The 25,904-nt window shown below is 55.6% G+C and overlaps 7 protein-coding genes across 7 annotated transcripts; 3 read left to right on the top strand and 4 right to left on the bottom strand.

Moving 5' to 3' along the window:
- Positions 1-938: 938 nt before the first annotated feature.
- Positions 939-3,152, bottom strand: C8A04DRAFT_33080 (uncharacterized protein; the record flags this gene model as incomplete). The annotated part of the gene is made up of 1 exon (XM_062782324.1): positions 939-3,152. The coding sequence occupies one exon, from the start codon at positions 3,150-3,152 to the stop codon at positions 939-941; it is 2,214 nt and encodes a 737-aa protein (XP_062632811.1).
- Positions 3,153-5,646: 2,494 nt separating this feature from the next.
- C8A04DRAFT_15868 (uncharacterized protein) lies at positions 5,647-13,280 on the bottom strand (the record flags this gene model as incomplete). Its single annotated transcript, XM_062778646.1, has 4 exons — positions 5,647-7,521; positions 7,564-7,953; positions 8,338-9,108; positions 10,368-13,280. Coding segments are annotated over 4 exons (5,949 nt in total), but the record flags the coding sequence as incomplete, so codon positions are not given.
- Positions 13,281-14,213: 933 nt separating this feature from the next.
- C8A04DRAFT_15867 (males-absent on the first protein) lies at positions 14,214-16,397 on the top strand (the record flags this gene model as incomplete). The annotated part of the gene is made up of 3 exons (XM_062778645.1): positions 14,214-15,846; positions 15,955-16,077; positions 16,177-16,397. 3 exons carry the CDS (start codon positions 14,214-14,216, stop codon positions 16,395-16,397), a joined length of 1,977 nt encoding a protein of 658 aa, XP_062632809.1.
- Positions 16,398-18,363: 1,966 nt separating this feature from the next.
- Positions 18,364-18,985, top strand: C8A04DRAFT_33076 (mitochondrial ATP synthase; the record flags this gene model as incomplete). Its single annotated transcript, XM_062782323.1, has 3 exons — positions 18,364-18,475; positions 18,572-18,912; positions 18,980-18,985. 3 exons carry the CDS (start codon positions 18,364-18,366, stop codon positions 18,983-18,985), a joined length of 459 nt encoding a protein of 152 aa, XP_062632808.1.
- Positions 18,986-20,731: 1,746 nt separating this feature from the next.
- On the bottom strand, positions 20,732-22,510 carry C8A04DRAFT_33075 (BPG-independent; the record flags this gene model as incomplete). Its single annotated transcript, XM_062782322.1, has 4 exons — positions 20,732-21,537; positions 21,595-21,967; positions 22,033-22,385; positions 22,483-22,510. 4 exons carry the CDS (start codon positions 22,508-22,510, stop codon positions 20,732-20,734), a joined length of 1,560 nt encoding a protein of 519 aa, XP_062632807.1.
- Positions 22,511-23,458: 948 nt separating this feature from the next.
- C8A04DRAFT_33074 (uncharacterized protein) lies at positions 23,459-23,998 on the top strand (the record flags this gene model as incomplete). The annotated part of the gene is made up of 1 exon (XM_062782321.1): positions 23,459-23,998. One exon carries the CDS (start codon positions 23,459-23,461, stop codon positions 23,996-23,998), a length of 540 nt encoding a protein of 179 aa, XP_062632806.1.
- A 444-nt stretch (positions 23,999-24,442) lies between these two features.
- C8A04DRAFT_33073 (tubulin binding cofactor C-domain-containing protein) lies at positions 24,443-25,810 on the bottom strand (the record flags this gene model as incomplete). The annotated part of the gene is made up of 3 exons (XM_062782320.1): positions 24,443-24,652; positions 24,809-25,692; positions 25,753-25,810. The coding sequence occupies 3 exons, from the start codon at positions 25,808-25,810 to the stop codon at positions 24,443-24,445; spliced, it is 1,152 nt and encodes a 383-aa protein (XP_062632805.1).
- Positions 25,811-25,904: the final 94 nt, after the last annotated feature.

Raw genomic sequence — 25,904 nt, 5'->3', positions numbered from 1 at the left:
TTTCTACATCCCTGTCTCCTGTGCTTCTTGATATATATCCATGTGTTCACTTTGCTTTCTTTTCCCTTTTGTTTTGGCCTCGATCGAGGTGGCGTAATGTTTTACGACGGTATATTTATACGTCATTTTCCTGTTCATTTTCCTTCTCATCTCCCATCCCTTTTTGTCCTCCTTGATTTTTCTAACTACGACTACATGTATTATGACGGTCAGGACCAGCACGAAGATATGATGGCATGACACACATGAGCTTGACATGAGGGTACTTGAGGCCGCCGGGGACAGGAGCCTTGGCTGGGGTTATATATTTTGTTACGGGTTATTTTTCGCGCAGACAGATTAGGAATTCCGTTCAGAGTATTTCGAGTAAGATAATATATATAATATGTATATATATATACTTGACGGTTTTGTGTTTCACATCAGCGACTTGAACCTTTCACCGCCGCCCGATATCTTTTTCTGAAGTCTTTCTTCCTATCGTCGACGACCTTGAGGGTTTCTGAGCCCAATTCACATAACTGATTGTCTTCACCGAGTCAAAGAGTGACACTTCCAATATATAACATATAGCCCCCCCCCCAAATCATGAACGCCAATTACTCAACCGACCCAGCGTTTCAAACGCCGAGATTAACCACTGCTTTTTTCCAGGTGAGGCGAGTTACGAGTAGTGAGGTGAACTAGCTAGGATCTGGAAAAATAAAGTAAAATAATAATAAAAATGGGGAAGACGAATGGAACGGCAGACCCGTGGGTGACCTTTAAGCCTAGACGACGACATAAATATTTTTCCCTGAAGAGCACTACCGGCATAGTTTAACCAACCAACATAGAAGACCCAACTAAAATTATCAAATAAACCAATCCTTTCCTTCTACATCCCCCCTCCCCACAGCTCTTATCTCACAAGGAGGAAATAAACAACCGTACGTAAGCTACCGAGCGACAACCCCCCCAGTAGTCATCGCTATTGGTGTCGTTGTTGCAGTCTCCGTTACCGTCTCGCGGATCGTTTCTCTCACGGTCTCCGTCTTTTTCTCTGTGATCGTCACACTGCGCGTGATAGTCACGAGTTCGACAGCGGGGCCGTCGCCGGGACCGGGCGCTGAATTCGAGTTGGGCCTAGCGTTGACGACAAAGCTGGAGTTACCAGAATTATCCGTCACGCCCTTTTCCACACCCGTTTCTGCCGTGGAGGTGGACGCTGCAACCAAGGCCGTTGTGGGAGAAAATATTAAGGAAGCACCATCCCCATCCGTAGCCGCGGCCGTATCGGCTCCCGTGGATGAAGCAGAGGTTGTCGCGAGGGCGGTTACTACAACGGTGGTGGTCATCTGCGTTGTCATCTTGACGGTCACCGTCGTGGGCGTCTCGGTAATGCGGATCGTGGTGGTGACAGTGTCGCTTGGCACGGGGTCAAGGGTGAATAGACTCTTGTTGGGATCTGCATTGGGGGGTTGTTTTGAAGAAGAGGCGGCCGAGAAGGAAGACACTGAGGTGGTGCCGGCGGTAACGGGGCCCTCGCTTGTTTCGGATGCTGTTGCTGCCGTTGTAACTGAGGCTGTGGTGGTGGAATCCAGGGAAGCAGTGATAAAAGTCAAGGGTTGATCAGAAGAAAAGAGAGGGGGGCGACGGGTGGTCGAGAATGAGGCGCTAGCGGTGTCACCCAAGTCGTAAGTGTAGGTAAACACTCCGGTTCCTAATGGGCCGCTGACGGTAACGGTGCGGGTAATGATGCCGTCCCCAGAGGAGCTAGGGGGTGGTGTGGTGGCGGTTTCTGCGCTGGATTTCGAGGTGACTGTTGAGCTCACTTCCGAGCCAGTGCTTGCACTGAAGGACGAGCCGGAAGTAGAGCCGGTGAAAGAGCTGGCCGTGAAGCCACCCGCTGATCCATTTCCTGTGGAGACAGCAGAAGAAACCGACGTAGGCTCCGCAGTGCAGGCTATGTCTGACGTCTGGACTGAGGCTGTGGCCGTCGGGTCGACTGTCACTGTGATCGTGCTGCTCGGGGTGGTGACAGTCACGACGACAGTCCGGGTCCTGCGTCCGGTCGCACTGGTACTATCAGGGGCGCCGGACGCCGTTGCGGAAGACGATCCGGTGGGGGGGAGGAGCGACGAGAGCGCTGATGTTAGCCCGGGCAGCCCAGATAGCAAGGCATCCGGGATAGAGCCGAGGACTTGCTTCGCCAGAGTAGCGTCCGTACAACCGAGAATCGCACCGGAAGTTGAGTTCATCGGCATGACGAGGCAGGCGTAGTTGGGTTCGCTACAGGGGGTGAGCGTCCAGGAGCCGTCGTTGGAACATTCGGCAAAGGCGCCGGAAACGCAGGCGACCTGGCCCTGGCGACAGGCGGACTGTTCGGTCAGCGTGGCAAGGAGCTTGTTGAAACTCCGGGCCTCTTGGATGTTTTTCTGGTACACATCAGGGGATACGGCCCCGGTCGACACCGGTGGATTCGCGATGACGGTCGGGATATCCGATAAGGGTCTACCGGTGACGCTAGGCCGGGTAGAGGAGACAAACAGGCTGGCCGACGCCGTGGTAGGCGAAATCGATGAGGAGACCGAGGTGTTGGGGGGGCCAGAAGTCAAAGATGCCAGGTCAGTGCCAGTGTTTGATGTGCCTGATTGGAAGGGAATCACTGAGGGTCGGCCGGTTGTTGTTCCTTTCAGGGGTATATTGAGAGTGCTGTGAAGCGAGGTTTCGAAGCCCGGCGAGTTGGTGGCCGATGTGGTCTCGGAGTCAGATGCTGACGAGCCGGTTGTCGTGGTGGAAGGGTGTGTATTCGTTGTTGAAATCGGGCTGGAGGACGACGAAGCCTCCGTTCCCGTAGAGTCCGCGACTCCCGAACCGACTACTATCGTTGAGGTAGCGAAAGTCGAGCTTTGCGTGTTCGATAGCCCAGCCGTCAAAGATGAGATCCCCGACGTCCCCGTCCGCCCCGACGACCCCGCCGTCTCCGCTTCGCAATCCGACTGGGTTTCGGTAGTGGTAGTGCTCACAGATCCGAAGCTTTCTTCCGCCTCCCGTGGTATCCGAGCGCCGTGCCTTGGGGCCCGGGGCGGTTGTGGCCGATTCCGAAGAGGACTGGCCTCGATCCCGGCAATCAAGGCGAGGGCGGGTAGTATTAGTGTTGTTATGCGCATTTTTGCGTGACGTGAGAATGGTTATGCTACAGTCGAGCGGCGAAGAAAAAGAAGAAGGACAATCTACAAGGAGTGGGACCGGCCCGAGCAGAGAAGAAGATAGGTGAAATAAGTATGTTGCTGGCCCAAGAGACGTCAAAGCAGGCTAGCTGCTTCTCAGGACTCAGAGAGACCTGTGCAGTGTTCGTTCGGGTGGCGGAGGATGACTTGTTATTTCCTTTGGCGTCTGAATGCTGGCGGACCCGCGCGTAGCACGACAAGACAAAGGGGCGGGTGGTGGTGTCCAAAGAACAAGAGCAACAGAATCAACAAAAGCCGAGCTGGAAGTGAAAGAAATAAGAGGTAGTCGACACTGAGTCGCAGCAGGGATCAGCGATGGGGAAAGAAGAAAACTGGAGCTGGGAAGGAAGAACAAGGCCGTTGTTAGAATTAAGAAAGAAAGAACGAGGGGCGAGGCAGCACAGCAAGTCTAGAACGGGAAGTGCGGGTGTAAGTGGCCCGGCCTCGATGACTGCATCCCGCATTTTGCCATCGTGGCGCCCTCGGTACAGGCAAGTTCGTACTTGAACCCGGAACAGCCCAGGGCCATCCATTTCCCCTACTTTGCACCTTGCCGTGGTCCCATATGAGCCACCCGCCGTCCCCTACCCTCCCTCCGCGTCAGGTGGCCGATATCCCCGCGGCAAGTTGAGGGGCCAGGGGTTAGCACTAGGGAGGAAGAGGGCAGGGGATGGATACTTCAGGCGAAGACGAGGAACAGCAGTCCCTCCGTTGCAACGTTGTCGGTTCCATGCGCGTGCTGTGTGCTGTGCGTCTCGCGCATGTCCTGCGGCCGCGATGGTCGCGTGGATCGACAGCCAATAGATGGACCCCGGCCAGGGCAGATCTGGAAAAGCCGCCTAGCTTCAGATATGCCAAACGGGGCGGGGTTCACCGTCAACTGGCCATCGGCGAATTTTGTGAATGTGGAAACAAACGGTCGGCGTGGACCAATTTCTGCAAGCGCCGCGCGATCAAACGAACCCCCAAAAAAGGTTGGGGAAGAAAGAGCGAGTGAAGTGTGAAAGAGCGGACATTTTTGGCGGCGTTTCCAGATCGCCGACAAAACAGGCGCCGGCGGCTCCCGATTGGTCAGAGCGGATGTCAGGGCAGCGGGACGTTGCAGGGCTGAGACCCCAGAGCCAATCGATCATGGGCCCCTTGAACCCCAGGGCAATGTCCCAAACGGGAAGGAAGCACGGGCCACTCTTAAGTCTGCCGATGGAAGCGGGCCGTCTTTGTTGTAACTCGTTGACAAACAAAAGAAAGGAAGAAGAAAAAAGAAGAAGATAAAGAAAGAGAGAGGAATAAAGAAGAAGAAGAAACTATTACCAGGATCAACTTTAAAGGCCTGCTTCATGTTGAGATTAGGCCTATCCTGTCGAGTTTCTGTCTGTAAGAGTTGGATAGTTGTTGGCGGTTAGGTAGTTGCGTGGAAGCTGTTTCGTGTGGCATTTGTGCCTAAGCTAAGCGGAAAGGAGCATGTCGTCCGAATTTAATTTTCACAGTGAACCTTCTCTGTGGTACTTTTGTGTGGCTTCTGCGCACACTCGCTCTGAGATACAAGACCCACCGCATATGACACGATGCCACGACAGTTTCTAGAGGGTCTTAATCCGTATTGTGATGTGCTGTGTGATTCTGTTGTTCTATAAGTCAGATGCAACGCACCTGGGTGTATATTCGTCTGTCGAGAAATGACACCTCTTCGGCGCTTGCTGGATCATCCAGCCTGTCCGTAACCTCCCTCTCCGTCATCATCCCAATCATCCGGCGTGGCCAACCGGACCACCGTCGGCGCACGTCCTTCTACCGCCACACTCCCACCGTCATCCTCCTCTCTTGCTGGCCTTGCCGCTTGCTGGAATGAATCCACGCCTAGACCCGGCCCCAGGTCCGGACTCGACGGCTCGCTAGGTAATTCCAGCCGCGCATTTTTGGCAGGCCGCACCTCTAGGTCGGGCCCCGCTTCAACCAGCGGTAAGGAAGGCCGCTTTCTTGAGGGGATGGTGCTGTCCTGGCCGGCGCTAGTTGTGGTGCTTGAGTCCGCTTCCGACATGGTGTTGTATTCCGCGTAGAGGTTCTTACTCGGGCCGTGGGGTGTGAATATGTCCGAATCCGAATCCGAGTTGTCGGTAGTCAGGTCCACAATTTCGGGGACGGTGGGGGGTTGAGTGTCACTCCGTGTTGTTACTATCGTTGATGTTGCTGGTTCCGGTTCGGGTGACTCGTCCGTATCACCCGTGAGGTCCATAAACTCACGGGGTAGGTCCGGGTGGTATGCGTACCCTATCCCATCTGTTGGTGTTGCTGGTGCTGCCGGCACTGCTGGGACAAAAGAAGAGGGAAAAGGGGTAGAGGAAACAACACTGACACTCCTCCCCGCAGTATCACGGTCCCAGTCACTCCCAGCCATACTACTCACGCTGGCCCTGTCCGATTCTCCTAGGCCCCCAGCCCATGCCTCGCGGAACTTGAGTCCCAGCGCTAAGGCCATCTGTCTCGCGACGCTGTTGCCCACCAGTTTCCACTGGTCCGCCAACGACCCTAGCAGCACCTCCTCGTCTGGGAACCCCTGTGCCCGGCGGCTCTCCAACACCGTCAGCGGCCGGTCATCGGACCAATGCAGGGCAGACCCCGCACGGGCGTCGGTGGGCTGGTTGCGCGTGGTTATCGTTTGGAACACGTCCGTCGGCCGCGCATGGCGCCAGGCTTTGGATATGGGCGCGACGCGGGGGCCGGTGTCGGGAAACATTGCGCGTTCGGCCGTGGTCATGACGCCTTTGCCTGCCGTTGTGCCTGCGCCTGTGCCTATGCCATTCCTGCTGTGGCCGTACCATGCCTTGGCAAACGACATGCCGTGCGGGTGCGTGGGGATGCTCGCGATCTGGTAACGCAACCGGCTAGTGACGCCGGCACCAACGCGGTGGTCCGGAAACGCTGGCACAGAGTCGGGCTTACCGTCACCGACAGCTGGGAGGTCCGCCGTCGCCGTGGCCGCACTGACATAGGAGAACGGTGTCGGGGCGAAGGAGCGGCGCACAAACGGCTCGCCATTGGATATCTCTCCTAAACCACGCCCCTTGACATCCGCGTAGTGGCTGTGCGACAGCGGTGGCGCGTCGGGCAGCCGTAGGCCGGGCGCAGCAAAGTACAGGAAAACGCGCGTTCGGCTCTGCGGCGCGCCGTGCGACCAGGCATCGCCCAACACGAGCTGGGCCTGGTAGCCTAGGCCGACGATGGCGCAGAACAGCTGCGAGAGCACGTCCTCGGCCCGGTTCTCGCGTGTCTGCACGATGGTCGCCACATTCTCCAGGATGCCGTATAGCGGTCGGTACAGGTCGACAAAGGACGCGAAGGATGCCACAAGAGACTGATTCTTCACCTGGGCCAGCGTCGTCTTGTCCTGCGTCAGAAGTGAGAACCCCGGGCATGGGCTGCCCGCGGAGATGAAGTCGACTTCGCCCGGCCGCGGCACGTTGCCGGCGTACTGGCCCTCGAGCGCGAGCCACAGCAGGTCATCGGCCGAGCCCAGGAACGGCTGGGTAGATGACCCCGGGCTATTCGCCATGTATGTATGGATCGCCCGGTTCCAGATGTCGTTGGCCCAGTGCATCTCAATCGCCCCGCCTTCTTCGAGCCCGCGGCCAAAGTTGCCGCTCCCGCAAAATAGATCCATGCCCCGGAGCTTACGAAACGTGGGGGGCGCTTGAGGATCGAACCCTTGGCGTAGGGAAGATGGAAAGTCCCCCTCGAACGGCACGCACCTGCTTGTTCCAGTTGTCGTCGCTGTTGTCGTTGTTACCGTAGTCTCTAGTCGGTGTGTAATGTAGAATAAGTTGCCCGTGCCCCCCCGATCATACGGCGTCGGGATCATTTCGCCCGCCCGGAAGAACCGGACCACACACTTGTCCACCACCTTGTTCGCCTTGGCTACAACCAGCTGATCGGTATACACCAACTCATTCGGCGGTGTCGTCCCAGATCGACTGCTATCCACCTGCGCTCTCCGTAATAGCCTCCGCAGCCGCACGAACATGTTATTACCCTGCTTAAAGATTTTAACTACCTCGTACGGTTCCGTGTGGGCTTGAAACAACGACGCTGAAGAAGTGACAGAAGAAAATGATGGTGATGATGACGATGATGATGATGATGACGATGACGACGGAACGGACAGCGTAGCCAACACGGTATCACCGGCCCGGAATCCAGGGTTCTCCTTTGCTGGTCGCGTGTGAGCACATGTCATGTGCGAATCCCGCAACGTTACCCACCGCCGCGTTTCGGTCATGTAGGTCTGGCGGACAAACAGCCGTTGTCCGCCACGCTCGTCGATCGCTTCCCCTCTCCTGTCTCTGACTCCTGCAACTCCCCCCGGCCCGGCGTGTTGGGCCGCCTCAGAGCGCCAATCGATTTCGTGTGTCCCGAGAATATCGTGCTCTTGAACCCGCGCGACCCGCCCGCCCTCACAGTTACAATGATCCGAGAGAAACAGCTCGTTGGGCCACAGGTACCGCATCATCCCGCACGGCGTCTCGGCTGGGCGGTATAACCAGATCACATTGAAGCTGCGCGACCCAGTACGAGGGTCCGCGTGGACTTGCTGGACGAGCCCGAACCACAGACCGTGGTCGGCCGCTCCTTTGGAAACCATGCTGCGCCACTTGGTCCCCGTCGTCTCTCCGTCACGCGGGGTCGAGATGGTGTCGCCCACCTTAATTCTGTCGATTGTCGCGAGAGGAAGAAAGCAAGCTTCGCTCTTGGGGCTTCTTCGGCTATACGGCAACCTTTCGAAACCGGTGGTTTGGCTTGCCGAATTCGAGGCCCCCTTGACGGCCAACCCTTCTGGTGTCAAAGCTGCGACCTTAGGCTGTACGGCCACCGGAAAGGGACCGCTTCTCTCGAGGACTTGAAATGTCTTCCCAATCACCATGTGCCCGAAGCAGTCATTCACGTACGGTGTGACAACAGTCGCAGGTACCTCCTCGACACCCCGTCTAATCATCGGAACCGATCTCGGAAGAGTAGGCTTGTACTGGCTCGAGTAGATGAGCTCCCTGAATCGCTGTAGCGACACGGCTTTCCCCCCACCTTCCGACACGCCGTTCATCTCTTTCCAGATAAAATCAATATTGGCAACGACCGACGTGCGGTAGTCGTCGCTAGGGTGCTGCGCCCGCCAAGACTGGAACTCGGGAGAGGCGCCATGCATTTGTACTAGCCATTGAACGAAGGTCCCTCGGAACGAACTGATCTCGACGCCTCGTCCCTGTTCCGTCATGGCGGTCGTGAAGTCGACCACGTGTTTCCCCAGGTCTGCGACCCACAGGAACGGGGTGTAGAACCGGGCGTACTCTGGGCTTGGCTTGTTGAGTCTGTAGTAGATCTCCTTGCCGGAGTTGTACCGCGACCGTACCCAGATCTGGTCCCGTGTCGAAGCGTGGGACTTACCGTAATTTCCAATCGGCAGCGCCGTAACCTCCACATGCTGCACGTAGTGCTTGGCTTCACCCGCGCGGAGCACACCATCAAAGAAAAGCTTGTCGTGGCCGGCTCTTGTAGTGAGGTGCTGCAGCGGTCGCATCTCCCATGGGTAATTCGCCGAGTTGATATAAAAACTGAACTCGTCGAGCTCAAACTCTGCATACTCCTGTTCTCGTGCCCCAATGGTCATAGCGTCGAGCAAGGAAGCAACGGCATGGCGTTCCTTAGTCCGTTGCAACGGTGGCGTGTACCCTAGGTATTGTGATTTGGGATGCACCAGGGCGAACATGGGGATATCGACAACCACATTCTGGCTCGGCCGGACTGCAAACTCGACCGAGAGGCTAGAGGCCATGTCATCGGAATCCCTGTGTCGTGCCTCCTCCACAAGATCTTGTCCCTGCTCCTGTTCCTGCTCCTCCTCCTGTACCTGCTCCTGTCCCAGCTCCTGTCCCGTGGCGGACCATATCCCTAGCAATGCGTTCATAGGGGCAACTAAGTCATAGGCAATAGGCGGGAGACCCCGTCGTGAGGATATGAAAAAAGAGTCGAGGCTCGACCCCAGCGGTGGATTGAGGGCCGTAGCGGTCAGAACGGGAAGACGGGGCTGGTATGTACAACCCGTCAACGGGGTCAAATATAGATGTAGACAGCAAAGATAAAGTCGTGTATCAAATCCTTGGTAACGCTAAGGGTAGAAATAGTAACGACGGTTAAGTAGAGCTGAGGTTGAATGGAACCGGAAAAAGTGAAAGCACAATAAGAAGCCAGGAGAGGAATGGAAACACAGAGTAAGAAAACAAATATTATTGATGAGAAAAGTAGAAGTTTCGAGCAGAAGAAAAACGGGTTCTGCCGCCCGGCTTGCACATTGCCAGGGATTGTTCTCTCGCACCTAAAAACAATAAAGTGAGGGAGAGAGCACAACAATGAGACTCCAAATCCAAAAACCCACACGAACGTGGTGGGTTCACGGCCCCGGTCCCGGCCCCGGCCCCCAGCTCTGATGATGGCCGACGGCCAGGGGGGGGAGAAGAATAAAGAAACCCGGGCCGCTTTGGGAAACTGGGAGGGAGGAAGCGCGTGCCAACCCGCCAGACATTGTGACGCGTTGCAACAGGGATAATGGTGGGGTGTGCCAAGAGATCTTGAACGAAAACAAAGAAATCTGACGACAGACAGGAAGGGGAGGAAAATGAATATAGATTAAAACCCTGACAAGAAGTCTTTTTTGTTAGAGGAAGCAATTGATATTTCTGGAGGGAGAGGTTGAAGTCGCCTATTGTGAGAAATATTCGAGCTTCGGTAGGTACTTCAGCAGTTAATATGTATGTACATTAATTTGTATCTATATTTTTATATCATTCATACATGAAGCACTTGATTATTGCTTCTTAACCTTTGTATTTTTCTTCCCCAACCCTTCTAAGTCATTGAGCTCCCCAAATCATACAGCATTCCAAGCTATCCCTCGTGAGAATATGACAGCTACCCCGTCCTCGCCTTCTCAATCGCATGCCCTAGTCTAGCCCAGTGCTGCATGATCACGAGATCTGTATCCAACTCAAACAGTGCCTTCTTGCCCTCTATTGCTCCGCCCCACGATGCTGTTCCAATGACGCCGCTGGGGCTTCCTTCATCCCCGTGTCTCATCGCCTGCTCCGCCTCTCTCATAGTGTCCTCATCAACCCAAAACCACGTACATCCTTGGCTCGCGCGCATGTCATCAAGCCGCCACCGCAGCCGCGTCATCTCGGCCGGGTCAACTAACTCGCGGCCAGCTTGCGCAAAGTAGGCGATCGTGCGAATTGTGTAGCGGTACTCGATGCCATGCGGCGACTTGGCGCCCTCGTGGATGGACTCCTGGCCCCATCCATCCAGAAGCCAATCCATCAAGCGCACCATTTCGGCGGCGTCGCCGCAGCAGGCGAGGGTCATCATGTAGAGATGGAGGGTTCGGCCGACGACGTTGTACCGGGGCATCCCAGAGGTGACTCCACTGTCGGCGGCAATCTTTTCGTGAGCCGTGCGCTTTTCCTTCTCGTCCCCGTCACTGTAATCCCCCCTTCCAAGCGGTCGGTCCCGGAGCTGGGCGGGAACGGGCACCGTCAGAGTTTGAAATGTCCTGGTCGCATGCGCGTGCCCCCGCAGAACCATCTTCTCAATCAATTCGGCGCCCACAGGCATAGTCGCGCGTAATGCTATGCTGCCGTCCTGTGTCTTGTCAAACGTCGTCATCTTGAGGACCTTACGGATCATGATGCACAGCAACTCAAAATTCACCGGGTCGACGCCCTTAGACGCGGTTGTGAGTTCGAAGATCTTCAGAAACGTCATCAGTGTCTCGAGTATTTTGAAGTCGGGCCCTGTGCGGCTAAACAGGAGCTTGCGGCCGCAGAGAGCCCGCATGATGGTGCGCCACGGTACTGAATCATGGTGGGCCGCCTTGCGGTTGTGATGTTGAAACTTGCTCGCTAGCATGATGGCTTCGCCAATATCTCCCGAATGCGGCCCCAGGAAGGACAGGCCCAGTGGTGATGCGATTCCTGGACCTTCCCGCCGTTTCCCGTCCGCGCTGGTGTTGTCGTTTGCATTCGGCGATTCCACCGCAGACCTGTGAATGGCCATGCTTTTCCCCGGCACTTCGTCATGGATACGACAGAGGAGGGAAATCCACGCATGGAAAATGTTAAGCGGGAGCTCAGATAGTGCCTTAAGGCCTGCCGGGTCAGCTGTTGATACCGGAGCTTTGAGGGACCCGATGAGGTGCTGATAGGGGCTATCATCCAAGTATCGTAGCGCGGCCTCCTTTGACGAGGCGTGGCGTATGAGAACGGTAAGGCAGTACCCCGTGGGTTTGATATTGTCCTGCGAGAGCATGCGGTCATACAAATCTTCGGGTGTTGGTGGCGTCAACCTGGCGATCTCGAATTCGCTGAGATTACCGTTGCGCACGGGAAAGGCCTCCTTGACGTCCCCCGGCCGATCCAACTCCGACGCAGGGCGGGCGTACAGCTTCTCGAACATTTGACCATAAATCTCGGCAGTGGGCCGGAGCCCCGGCGCCGGAGGATTTTCAAAGACGATCCACGCCTCTCTCGCATTCCTCGTCGCCGTCACCTGCACGGCCCACTCCGAGTATACGGTTCGACTAGCCAGGCGACCGGACCAGGCTGGGTGAAGCAGCGCGCGTGTTGGGATCGTGGGCGCGTGGCCGAGAGTGGAGCCACCCAAAATGCTCAAGGCGCGGTCGACCATGTCGTCGCCGTACCCGGATGCGCGAGCAAGGATGCCCGCCCTGGCGCTCCTCGTGAGATCGTCCTCGGGGTCACGTCGTTCATCTAACCCATCCAAGGGTCGCCGGTACGGCGGCCAGGTTTCGGCCGCTCGGCTTACATTCTTAGCTTCAACCCTTGTCTTTCTCAGAGTCACCAGTACCGTCCTGACGGCACGATACCCTTCCCGGGTGATCACGAGGGGCGGTTCCGTCGTCGCTGCAAGGCGCAATAAATGCCGTTGTGCGGCCCAATTGTGCTCCATCTGGTCGATGGGCCGAGTGCGGACTGGCCAGGAGAAGTACACAAGCGCCCTGTTCAAGATGAAGGACCGCGCCTGGAAGCCGGTAAACACCCGGCTTGTGTTGCTAAGTGGTATGGTATTAATGTAATCGGCCGTAAGACGCGCTAATAAAGGCATCGCCACCGGCCAACTTGACTGGAACTGGCGAACAAATCGGTAAAGGAACATCACGTAATGCCACCACGTCATGGAGCGGCCCGCGTCTCGGAAGGTCTGGTGCTGCAGCTCGTCCTGCGGCCGCTTCGCCAAAACGTAATTCTCCCTTGCAAAGTGCAGCAACCCTAGGAAACTCTCTGGCTCGCGGATGGTCTTGTCTTTGGCGAGCAGCACTTGAAGTAGGAACAGGGGCTTGCGGCATTCGCTGCTGAGAAATCTACGGATTTTCTCATCCCCTCCGGGGGCGGAGAGGATCCAGAGCCACTGCTTGATGTCGGCTTCGGTAGTCCCTGTCTGCTCCTCAATTTTAGCCAGTCGGGCCTTCCACTCCTCTGTGCTGCCTAGGTACCGTTCCATCTTCATTGTGCCACCAGACCGTCGAGCTAGGAGGACCTGCCGTCGGAGGAAGGCCTGGGCAGTCAACACGGGGAGTCGGGAGGTCCGGTTGCCGGCAATGGCTCGAGCAAGTCGCCATTGCTGTGGAGTCCATGGCACGCGTTGCCATCGGTGCAGCATCCCCAACACCTTAGACGGGGAGTAGGGTGGATAAGGATGTGAGTAGGGGCGATGCTTCCCAGGGTTCTCCAAGTCCCAGTCAGTCCCAAGGTGCTCCTCTGCCTGCACCACCCACAGCTCATCTTGTTGTTCCCGAGGTGATGTTTGGTGGAAGCCCTTCGGAAGCGCTTTGAGTTGTTCTGGGTCTGTCGGGATTTCAAGAAACGGAAATTTGTCCAGTTTGTGGGACACATGCGACGGAATCGGCTCAGGTTCCTGGTCCCATCGGACCTGGGTGTCAACCTGTGGATTTCCCCATTGACTACCCTCTTCTCCATCGAATACCACAAATGTGGCGGGACTTTCCGGCATGTGCTCTCGTGCTGTTTTGGCCGCTTCACCGGCCGCTTCGTGGGGCTTGTCGCACGCATCTTGGGCCACCAACGTGGCATTGGGATCCCTTGGGAAACTTCCCCCTCCAAGCTCCGTACCCCTTCCGCCGTTCCATCCTTTGTCCCCGGTGTCTAGCGGGCGGAGCCAGTTTGCGTCGTCGGTCGAGCTTCGATCGTCGAGTGATGAGTGTTCGGACTGTTCAGACTTCCGAGACTGCCGGAACCCAGGTGCTGCTGCATATTTACCAGCATTTCGGCCAGCTGACTGCCAGCGAGCACTGATTCTCGCGTGGTTGAGTCTCTAGAGAATGGGGTTGGTGAACGTGCTAATCAAAGGGAAGGAAAGGAGGGGCAACACACCGAATAAATGAGCGCTCTGGATCCCTCAGCCCATCGAAAGGCGGTGATTCGCGCGCTCAGCATTGAACTTCACAACCACTCATCGTAGCCGAGGCACCAGGCAGATGTTGCCGCGAAAGCATGAATGAGTGACTTGGTTCCTCCACGTTTCGGTGATTCGCGATGTAACAGGTTTGGGGTCACTGACTTTTCGCATTTCCGATTTGGACTGGGAAGAAACCTGCCCCACTATTGTTCCAATGGGGCTCAATGGGGTGGTCCTTCAATGGCCAAACAAATGGACAAAAAGACAAGAGCACGAATGGGAGGGATGGGCCCCTGGCCAACCCCGGCCTAAGCAGCTCATCCCTGTATCTCGAGATACATACTAGTACACTACTCTGAACGAATACGATAAGAGTTTCTTCATTCTATCATACTTTGGCATCGGGACATACTTCTGACACAGCAATGGTCGCTTTCATCGGTTCAATTCCATCGCCACCTGTATGCGACACGCTCTAAATACCTCACACACTGGCTTATAGCGCACACTACGAACACAACAGCGGACATGCCGGCCGCCCGTAAACGGAAACGCCACGCTGATGGTCCGGAGACGGCCTCTGCAACGACTCACGGCCCCTCCACTGGCGCAACGGGAGCCTCGCGCCGTGCGACACGGCAGAGCTCGGTGCCCCCAATTGATGTACCTCAAGATCCAGAGCCGCGAACCCGACGGCGGCGATGCGGTGACGCTCCCGACCAATCTGTTCCAGTTTCACAACAATCACAGCAAGCCTCTCAGTCACCTCGCGGAAAGGAGAACATGGCTCTGCACCCCGAACTACAGCCACATCTACAGCACCAGCAGCTGCCCCCAAAGTCAACAACGCGTCTGACCCGCCACAGCTTCCAAGCACCCGGTTTGGATGCCACGCTTCCGGCCCCCACCAACATGCTCGCTGCCGTTCCGGCCACGACGACGATGACGACGATGTTCAATGCGCAACAGCAACTGGCCGCAAGTCCGCGAGCGACGGCGTCAACGATCGGACCGAGAAAGGCAAACCGCGCCTTCACGAAGAATGACCGCTTCACTCCCCACCAGCAATCCGTCTTACTCGGGCGCAACAAGCCAATCATCATGACCACATCAGTCGCCCAGCCCGGACCGAGCTCCGCGTCGAAATCGAATAAGATCAAGCCCGATGGGACGTTAAGAGCCACCGCGGAGACGGCAGCCCGGCCGGACCGTAATATTGACAAGGTTGTGCTGGGAAACATCTGCTTCCGCGCGTGGTATCCGTCATACTATGGAAAGGAGGTGCTAGGTGACCTATCGGGAGGCAGCACAAAGGTGGAGAAGGGGACGAACAACAATGGGGTGCAGCAACAACTCCAACACCAAGATGCGAACGATGGCGTGAACGGAACGTTGCCGCATTCCCGCCGCGACCGTGACCATCACACACCCATGCTCGACCGGCTGTACGTCTGCCCGTCCTGCTTCAAATACTCCAAGGAGCTAGTGACGTGGTGGGAGCACGTCCGCTGGTGTGAGCGCCGGGGTTATCTGCCCGGAGATAAAATTTACACACATCCCCAGGGGAGGCGCACAACCCTGGTATCCTCCGGCCCGGGGCCGAAACACGGCAGGGGGAAGCGGACCAGCGCAGGACAGAAGATGGTTGAGAAGGTAGTGCAGGACGAGGGTGAATGGAGCATCCGCCAGGTGGATGGGGAGAAAGACGTGCTCTTCTGCCAGAATCTCTCACTCTTTGCCAAGCTATTTCTCGACAACAAGTCCGTCTTCTTCGATGTTACAGGATTTGACTACTTTCTTCTCGTTCATACGCCGTCAGCCGTCCCACCTTCTTCGTCCAATGCCGATTCTAGTACCTATCGTCCCATCGCCACACCCGAGCTGTCCTCCGTCCAGAACTCGGGCACCTCCAACCCCGGTCGCAGCCAAATCGTCGGGTTTTTCTCCAAAGAAAAAATGTCTTGGGATAACAACAATCTGGCGTGCATCCTCATCTTCCCGCCCTGGCAGCGCAAGGGCCTTGGTGCACTGCTCATGGGCATCTCATACGAAATCTCACGCCGCGAGGGCGTGTTAGGTGGACCAGAGAAGCCTATTTCAGACCTCGGAAAGAAAGGGTACAAGCGTTTCTGGGCAGGCGAGGTGTGCCGCTGGCTTCTAGGTCTCAACTGGTCGTCCTCAAATCCCTCGCTCTCTTCTCACGGTGTTGACACCAGTGGTGACGGCGTTGTCAACAATGAAATGCATGAAACGCAAGAGGGCGAGCAAGCAATAGATGAAACGAAGGAGATTGTGGTTGATGTCGAGGCGTGCAGTCAGGCGACGTGGATCGCCCCAGAAGACTGTCTGCTTGTGTTACGGGAAATGGCCCTCGCAGAGGACGCAGGAGTCGGTCTACCACCGCCTTCGACAAGGAAGCGACACTACTACCACCACCGTGCCCTCATAGGCGAAGATACTTCCCCCTCTCATACGGTTATCCCCGGAACAGATCCCGCGATCTCCAACTCTGCCACCTCTTTAACCTCAATACCACAACCGGGGGATCAACAACCAATGGTCCCGCGTGTTCGTATCTCCTTAGCCACGGTCAGAGCCTGGGTTAGCTCCAATAGGATCAGTTTGGAAAGGGTTTGTGACCCGGAGGGCTTTATTGAAGGGTACGCGACAAAGAAGACGGCGGGACTGGCAACCTCGGAGGAACCGAATTGATCCCCTTGTTTTGAGCTTTCTTGGATGCCGTGGGCTGGGCAGGGGTTCAGCGTGGATGGGTTCAGAAATCATGACGCTCGACTTGAGCTACAGTAGCCTGTATGAGGATACGCTGGGGGCGTAAACATTTGGGAAACGCCAAACTGAGTCTGGGTTATCGCTCTGATTGAATTATCATATACCCCAACGAGTGGTCCTACAAACCCGAGAGTGGTGTATTGGACTACTCGCTAGCATTTTCTCGTTTCATCTCAGCTTGATATGAATAAAATGGGCGGGGCAAATAGCCTTCAAGTACCCGGTCTGAGTTTACGCGAGTTGCTAAACCACCTGCGACAGTCCCGACAAAAGAAACGTAGCAGAATGAGTGTAAACACTAAGAATTGGGAAGTTCTGACAACAATATAAGTCCCAGCATAGCTAGCACTGAAATATCTCTGAAGCTCCCTTCAATTAACGGAAGACGGGAGTTGGGTTGATTTTCAAGTTCCTTTCTAGGAGCTCTGTACGAATAGCTCGAGTGACTTGGTTACTTCCTCCTCCCTAAGGTTGTTGACGCAAAGTAACACTCCAAAGGCCCGCAAAACGGGTCTTGGAATCGGCCACCTTCAGCGGCGTGGAAACCAACCATGGAGCAGTCTGATGAGACCCGGAGCTCATTGAACTACATAGTAAAGCTAGGTGATAAAAATTGTGGAACCCCCTCCCAAGAGCGAACCTTTTACATAGTACGGAGTACCTTAGGGGTTGATGAACTGCGAATAATCACGCAGTGGCTACTTTCGCCGTGAACAATTCCCGAACCTGTTGAGCCGCGAAACCCGAGAAACTTCCTCTCAACAAGAGATCTCGGCGGCAGGTAATATTACCAACCAATCATGCGGCTATCCGGGTAACCCGATCCGCCCACAACATCCGGCAAAGCAGACGTTGTGTAACATTCGCAAACACGGTTTCGGGTCGTGGAGGCTGATTGGTTGTAACGCCGGAGAAGCAACTGACCCGCCAACTTGGGAAACCAAAAAAAGAATTGAAATGCCTGGGACATAACTTATGGGTTGGCTTCAAAATTTGGTAACATTGAGTGGTATTTAGAGATTGATTTTTGAGCTGTGAACAAGATAATATTTTCCCTCTCACTGATGGCAATAAGCTTGACAGAGAGGCATTTTTCGTACTCATGCTGCCGTCATCCTTTCAGCCCCTGGTGCCGTGTGGATTCTCTGTGGACCCTGTGCCGCGGTGTTGACGACTGGGAATCGCCCAACTCGCCACGGAGTGGGGGCCTCGTGGGGGCTCGTCAGGGACCCGGAGGAGCCTCAACTGCGTGAGACATCTGAAAATTTTCGCCGACCCCATCCCAACCAAAGCTGTCCATTCCATCTTCCCGAGTTGATACCAAAGCTCCGACAGCTTCTCGTGCACGAGACGGACTCGTGGATGGTTTCCACACTTGTCGGATACCCACCAACTCTAACAAATGCGAATGTGATAGCCCTAACCGTTTCGTTGTTTCGTGAGCCTGGTCAAGGCGGGGAGGGGAGCAAACTGAGCAGCCAAACGGCCCAGCATTTGATCGGCCACGGTCTTGGGCGCCGCGTCCGAGATTGCCCGACCATTTCCCAAAGTGCCGCACCAAAAATTTTTCCTTTCTTTCTCGCAGTCGTCCCAACCTACCCAGAGTCCTGACCCACTGCGAGCTCCAAGGTGGAGAGTTTCCTGCCAGCAGACAATTGAATTGGCCACTCAGGTCGCTTGTTTCGCTGCTCAAGCCCGTTGCCCGGACCAGCCCGAGGTCCGCTTCCCCAGCTGACCACCTGTTCTTCATTTTCGCTCCTCTTTCCTCCTCTTTTTCCCTCTCCTCCAGCAGTCAAGCCATCCCCCTCCACCCCAATACTCTAGAGTATCGTCTCGACCGCCTGACCCATCCCTTTGCATTTCTGCAATACGCTTCCCATCGATCACAATGGCCTCCACCCGCGTGCTCGCCTCGAGATTGGCGTCTCAGATGGCCACCAAGGCTGCTCGCCCGGCCGCCCGCGTCACTCTTGCCAACACCAGCAAACGGACCATCTCCGGTGAGTTGAACAAGCCCGCTGCTGCCACAGCTGCGATCATCTTGCCATCATGACCGGGGCCAGCGATTTAACGGGTTGTTTTGCGCCATTTTGCAGTCGCCAGCAAGTCGTCGCCCCTCCAGGCCGTCAAGCGCCAGCAGATGTCCTCCATCATCAACGCCACTACCCGCCAGGCCTTCACCGTCCAGCGCCGTGCGTACTCTTCTGAGATCGCTCAGGCCATGGTCGAGGTGTCCAAGAACCTGGGTATGGGTGCTGCCGCGATCGGTCTGACTGGTGCCGGTATCGGTATCGGTCTCGTTTTCGCCGCCCTCCTTAACGGTGTCGCCCGCAACCCCGCCCTCCGTGGCCAGCTTTTCTCGTACGCCATTCTGGGTTTCGCTTTCGTCGAGGCCATCGGTCTTTTCGACCTGATGGTTGCCCTCATGGCCAAGTTCGTAAGTATTCACCATCAAGCGATTTCCGAGCAAATGTAGCATAACCAGGCTCCTAACCATACTCTAGACCTAAACGCCACATATCGCGTTCGAACGGGATCGGCGTCGACGCCGCGTTGGGAGCAGTTGGTCGTCTGGGCTTGACGGGGACGAGGGGATCAAATGGAAACGCAATGTACGAGAAGTCCATTATCTTCCGCGACATCGCATCGCGTGGACTCATGGGACGGGTGGAAACGTACATGGGATAATGGCGGAGGAATCGCATCACCATAGAAGGGGCCATATAGACCTAGATCGGGGGAGAACTTCCAGGGCGATCCGACCGTCTGGTTGCCGGCACTGCCGGAAACGTTGTACATTACCCAAGGCGATTCTTCTTCTCCAGCTTTATGGAGAGAACACCATCACAAAATTTCAATCTTGTCTCTCAATTAGGCACACATGCATTGTGGCTTTGGTCGGAACGGTTGAGGTGAGAGAGCGGGGCCTACCACCGACCTGGTCACTTGACCGTCTGGTGTGCTTCACTGATGGCACATCACCCTTCGTGAATGTGCTGAAGAAAGCTCGAGGAATACAGCGGCGGTATTGAATTGAAGGGATGAATTGAACGACTTGGTTGATCAAGGAAATCTGGACATCAACCTACCAACAAACCTTCTCGACGTACGGATATTCGAGAGCCGTGCCGGAAGCTCCACCCATCATCACACGCGAGCATGGAAGTGGAATTGTGGCCGACGACCGTTTGCTCCACAGCGTGTCCACTTGAACCGTTGCAAGCGAGCGTCTCCCCGTCAAGAACGGGCCGTTCTAAGCACTGATGGTAGTGATATTTGGCGCTGAGCTGCTAGCGTTGTCAGTTTGAATTCCGCTGTTGCAGAGGTAGGTGGATTTGGCAGGAATGCGACACGACCGAAAAAAAATAAAGGTGAAGAGGGGACGGGAGGAGAACAGAGACGGCCTGGGGTCAAGAATTGCCAGGGGCCGTCCTCTTATTTGTTGCAACCAGGTGTGCCCTACCCCCCGGGTTTTCTCTTCCAGCAACTGGTTTTGGGTCGCTCTTTCCCGTGCCGCTACTTTCCCCTTTAGTGCTTTCCCCTCACGGCTTCATGCAATGAGAAGGAGATGTGGTTGCTGTGTCAGGTGATCGCCCTTGAGAAGGTATTGTCGCTGCGCCAAAACGCGGGGAAGATACCTTGGATCGCGTGTCCTTCCCCAGACCGATCCCCAGACTGCATCCTGCATTCTTCAGCCGCCCCCCGCATTTCAACGCTCCATTTGGAAGGGTGCAGGCACAAGGGGGTGTTTCGGCGCCGCCGTGTGCTCGATTACCTCGACAGGAACCGCACTACTGGACCATGGCTGGGACCTCATTTCCCAGGCCCTGTGACTAGGTGCTGGAATCTCTGTTGGTCGATCCGCCATCGCCAAGAAGTTGTCAAAAGTTCACCGACTGTGCTGCTAGGCCCGCAAAGGGGAGCCCAGCGCTTCTACCTACCTACGTACACTCAAGTACATGTGGATAAGACATGATTGTATTGACCCCGACTCAAGGATGTGGTGATACACAAGATGCTCGTTTGGCTGGCCCGGAAGGCAGATACTTTACCTTAACAGACTTCGCTGTTGGTCGCAAGACGAATCGTGTGCTCACGCCCAAGCAGACCCACCAAGGAAAGGACTTGCATGATTGATTTTGATTGCATCATTCATTGTCGCAAATCTATCATCTATACTTCGTATTGTCTGCGTCTTCCACCGTTCCTCACTCTTGCCGCCAAAGAATTCGTCTTGCGTCTTGAGTTTTGGTGTGTTACGACCTGGTCAACAGGTTCGAACCCGTCATCTCCTCTGGCACGGGTAGCCCCATGGCAGTAAGGACAGTGGGGGCCACGTCACCCAGAACGCCACCCTCCTTCTTTAAGCTCCAACCCTCTGGGGCGTTCGCCATGATGAAGGGGACCTTGTTCGTGGTATGCGACGTCTTGGGCTTACCGTCGGAAAACTTCATCTCCTCGGCGTTGCCGTGGTCGGCGGTGATAAAGAGAATGTAGCCATCTTTCTTGCAGCCCTCGTAGATCTTGCCAATGGCTTTGTCGGTGGCTGTGCAGCCCACAATGGCAGCTTCGTACACGCCGGTATGACCAACCATGTCCGGGGGGGCGAAGTTGTTCATGACGAAGGGGAATTTTTGTTCCGACAAACGCTTGCAAACTTGGTCGGCAACACCGTCGGCACTCATCTCAGGGGCCTTATCGTAGGTCGCCACGCTCTTGTTCGAGGGCACCAAGTCCTGCGACTCATCACGCGTTTCGAGAGGGAAGACCTTCTCCACGCCGCCGTTGAAGAAGAAGGTGACGTGGGCGTATTTCTCGGTCTCAGCAACGTGGACCTGCTCGACGTTCTGCTTACCAAGCCACTCAGCGAGCACGTTGCCCATGTGCTGGGGTTTGAAGGCAATCTCAAACGGGTAGTCAAGCTTGTACTGGGTCATGGTCACCAGGTTGATCTTAGGGTAGGGGAAATCGGGCCTCGGAGAGCGGTCGACATCGCCTAAGAGCTGGGTGATTTGCCGAACACGGTCAGAACGGTAGTTGAAGAAAAAGACGTTGTCACCGTCTACCAAAGAAAGTCAGCATCCGTGAGTTCAAAGCGGTGATGAATGAAACACCCTACCTTTGATACGGCCCTCGTCGCCACCGACGATGATGGGCTTAAGAAACTCGTCCGTTTCCCCGTTCTTGTAGCGCTCTTTGACGGTCTTGACCGGGTCGTCGCTCTTCTCGCCTTCGCCGAGGATCAAGCCCTTAAGAGCAATCTCGTTTCGCTCCCACCTCTTGTCGCGGTCCATGGCGTAGTACCGGCCGACGACGGTGGCGATCTGACCAATGCCAATTTCCTGGATTGTAGACTGCAGCTCCTCCATGTATGCAGCACCGGACTTCGGGTCCGTATCGCGACCATCGCCGAAGAAGTGAATGAAGACCTTGGGTACGCCGGCCGCCTTGGCAGCGCGGAGGAGCGCGTACAAGTGCGTTTGTTTTGCGTGCTGTCAAGAGTCGACCAGATTAGTGCCTGACCGCGAACCGAACCCATGAGGCACCATGTACTCACCACGCCACCGTGGGAAACGAGGCCACAGAGGTGTAGGCGCCCGTTCCCACTCTTGGATGCCTCCAAGACCTTCTTGATAACCTCATTTTGGCCCAGCTCGCCCTTCTTGACGGTTTGGTCAATGCGGACGACGTCCTGCCACACGACACGGCCGGCGCCAATGTTGAGATGGCCGACTTCGGAGTTCCCCATCAGGCCCTCGGGGAGACCAACGGCAAGCGACGAAGCCTCGAGCTCGGTAAAACCGGTGGTGCTTTTAGAGAACGCATCCATGACGGGCGTCTCAGCGGCGGCAATAGCATCGCCATTCTTGGGCGATTCATCCGTGGGAATACCCCAGCCGTCAATCACGACTAGACGACCGCAACAGCATCATGATCAGCCACCCCACTTCGAGGTATATCAGGATGTAACAGGCGACGAGCGGATAGTCGGGACGACGGGACGTACTCAGGCAGGCCTTGTGATCGGGAGCCATATTGCGTAGTGGCACGGAAGTGATCTTTCGTGGGTTCGACAGACGATGTGTGGGAACAATGAAGTTCTACCTTTTTAGAATCGGTGTTGTGGGTCGAGGGGAACTTGAATTGGGGAGCCGGAAAAGCATTTAGAGACGAAGGGACGGGAGGGGTGGAACTTGTAGTTACTACTATTAAAACTATGCCGCGCAATTTGTCTCATACATACCCCTAACCCTTGGTGCGGATGCAAGCTGCCTTGGTCAACTCGTAAAATCACTCAACCACCATGATCAAGTTGATTAAGTTTCCCAGGGGGTTCTAATCGGCGTTGATAACACGAGGGGGGCGTCGGGAAAGTGATTGGGTCATCCCAAACTGCCCGATGCATGGAGCTCTGTCACAGATCTCATGCATCCGACGCGGGGGTAACCATCAACGAACGTGGCAACCTGGCCCTGAATGGTGCTTGACGGAGTCCAGGGACTTCGAAAGTTAGATAAACTCAATCTGAAGTTTCAACAGAAAATCTCCCTGTGGAACTTGTAGAGAAAACGTAGCCGGATCATCTAAACGCATAGACGAAATTCATCCTGCATTGTGTACTTCCGTCGTTAAGAAGGTTCACATGGCGGGGTACCTCCGTAGCCCACTCCTAACCCACTGCGGGCAGCAACAAAGCTGCTGTGGAGACCCCCATCCCCCCAAAACCGCCTAGCGCATTTGTCCCCCATGCTGCTTGAGACGACAAACTTCCCAATCCCAACTCAAGTTCACACTTCCTCGATCTTAACGGTACAAATAGGCCGTTTCATCGGCGTGGTGTTTTGGAACCCCAAAGCTATCAAAAACCATTATTCAAGAGCAGGCCACCGTATTTGACTCGAGAATCAGCAAAAACGAAGGGGAGAAAGACAACAACCCGAACCTTGGGAAGGCACCTTTAGGTGACCTTTTCCTCGCCCACAATGGCGCTGCACATTTCGCCTGATACCGTCGACGTGGTGACCGAGCTCTCCTCCATTATCACCGGATTACGCGGCATAACTTCTCTGCAACAATCTTCATCTCCTCACGGCCCTGGCGGCGGCAATACCGCTGCAGGCCCCTCGGCACAGCAGGGCGGGACCGGGGTCACTCCTCTCCCTACCACTGCGCCAACTCCTTCCAATCCTAGCAACAACCACGATAACCCAAGCCAATTACCCCAACAGCAGCACCAACCGCAACTCTCCATTAAGGACCTCCCCATAGCCACGGACAACCTTAAGCACAAGCTCCAGCGGGCGCGGGCGGCTGTGCGGGCGGTAGGCGATGTAAGTGGAGCCATCGCGCGGCAGGAGGCCGAAGTAAAGCGGTTAGAGGCGAGACGGGCGGCACAAGCACGGATGCTGGCGCGGACACAGGAGGATGGCCTGACGTTTGTGCGCCGCGGGGCTGGTGACGGAGAAGGGCCGGGAAAAGCTGCGGATGGAGGCGGTAATGGAGTGGACAAGATGGTTGAGTGAAACTGCGAGGTGGAGAGGGCGCGTGGGGGAGCGAACGAAGTCCAGGCGATACCTTTAAGTAATCGGCGTTGCTTGGTTGGGTTCTATGTTATGGGATATCATTTTGCTGGCGTCCGGACCAACAGTTCTTCAACCAGGTCCAATTCGCGAGTATACCACCATTTGGGTTCATTCTGATAGGGATGTAGGGTAGCCAGTCAGCGATTGTTTATTGACTGGCTTCTAGCATGGAATTACACGTTCTTACGCGGCTCTTGTTGTTGCCGCCTAGGAGAAAATACAGTTGAAATCATCGATTGACTTGATTCAGCGCCCTTAACTCCTAAACTGAGTACAACCTGACGCCACGGCTCAGTGTCTCCGACGGGTATTAACCTCCCCAGCTATTCCACCCTGTGATTCCTGAATAACGAATGGCCGGGGTTCTAAGCCTGCCACGCTATATCAGGCCTTCTTATTGTTGACCCCTAGGGTCTGCAGAGTGTCGTCAATGAGGGTACCGGGCTCACCAGCCAAGGCCTTCTTCCACACTTGGTCCGTAATTACTTCTGAGTCAGGCAGCAGGCTCCAATTAGGTGAGCTAAATGTTTTGAGCCACTTGAAGTCGTCAACCTGGTCGTACAAGTTGGCCTCGGTCCTCTCTTTGTCCGTCAACTATGTACCCATGTAGCACGTTAGCAGATCGTATGGTGGCCGCGGCATGCAGGGTAATACTAGGAAAAGGCATCGGAAGGGGGGTAAGAGGGGTGATAGGCAGATGAAGACGGGTGAGAGAACAGACAGGCAACTGAGGGAATAGAGATGACTCACGTAAATTTCGGGGCACTTCGCGAACCTCACATCCTTGCAGTCCTCAACAATGGGCCGGCTGACGCAGTGCAAATAAAAGACCACGTTGCGGCACTCGTGGATGCGTACCTGGCGAGCAATCACCACGACGACGCTATCTCGCACGCGCGTCACATGCACAGGGCCGTTGACATGGCCGGCTACAATAACGCTGCTTTTGATCTCCTTAAGCATCAGGCTAGCGAAGGGGGTACCAATGTGTGCGTCAGGGCCCGCGTTGGAAGTGTCCATAGGACCGGTGCATGTAGGAAGCGACATGTCAACAACACACTGGTGGAGGTCGGTCAGTGTGCCAGCTGAGGTGGCACGCGAAGCCGAAGCCGGCAGTGTGATGTGCACACGAATGTGGTCGGACAGATCAATGTCGCGGGCAGTAGAAAAGGAAGGCTTGCGAATGCCGGAGTGATCTCCACCCTCGCCCTGACGAGTAACCTCGGCGTTGTAGTTCTTGGTCGGGCCGGTGGTTGTGGTGGATGTAAAGCTCGGCAGGGAGCCGACAGTGTCCTTAACCTCTGTCGGCTGCTGCCCACTGCTGTTACTATTCACGGCCAGATCGAGACGGCGGGTGTCGGCCTTGTCTGCCACGGCGGAGCCATTATCTGTGCGCTTCTTGAATTGAAAACGGCTTTTGGGCTTGAATTTGACTTCGGCCTCATTGACCTGGTCCTTCAGGGATTTGACCGTATCGGAATAGGTGCGTTGGTCATAGGCCGGGAGGAAGTCGGTAGCATCGGCTACGTCTTTGGAGAGGTGCGAGATACAGCTCAATGTATGCTCAACTGCATCTTCCCTCTCACCTCCCGCGGTAGAGAGCTTAAAAAGTCGGTCGATCTGCTCCTGGATGGCTATAATTTTGGACGTCAGCTTGGACCATGATCGCGCGGCAGCAAGGGGAATGAACATACAAGCGACAGAGACCTGGAACTGTCGATGGAATCGCTCTTTAGGATCGGGTGCAGACATCCTGGCTAATTCACCGCTGTGAGCGTAGCCTAGCAGGGTGTTCAAAAAGAGGTGAGTTATGAGTTTCGGCTTAAACTAAGAAAACCTTGAAGGT

The sequence above is a fragment of the Dichotomopilus funicola genome, assembly GCF_033296635.1.
Source record: "Dichotomopilus funicola strain CBS 141.50 unplaced genomic scaffold C8A04scaffold_110, whole genome shotgun sequence".
NCBI lineage: Eukaryota > Fungi > Ascomycota > Sordariomycetes > Sordariales > Chaetomiaceae > Dichotomopilus > Dichotomopilus funicola.
Note: the sequence above shows the minus strand (reverse complement) of the source record. Positions and strands in the feature narration are given on the sequence as shown.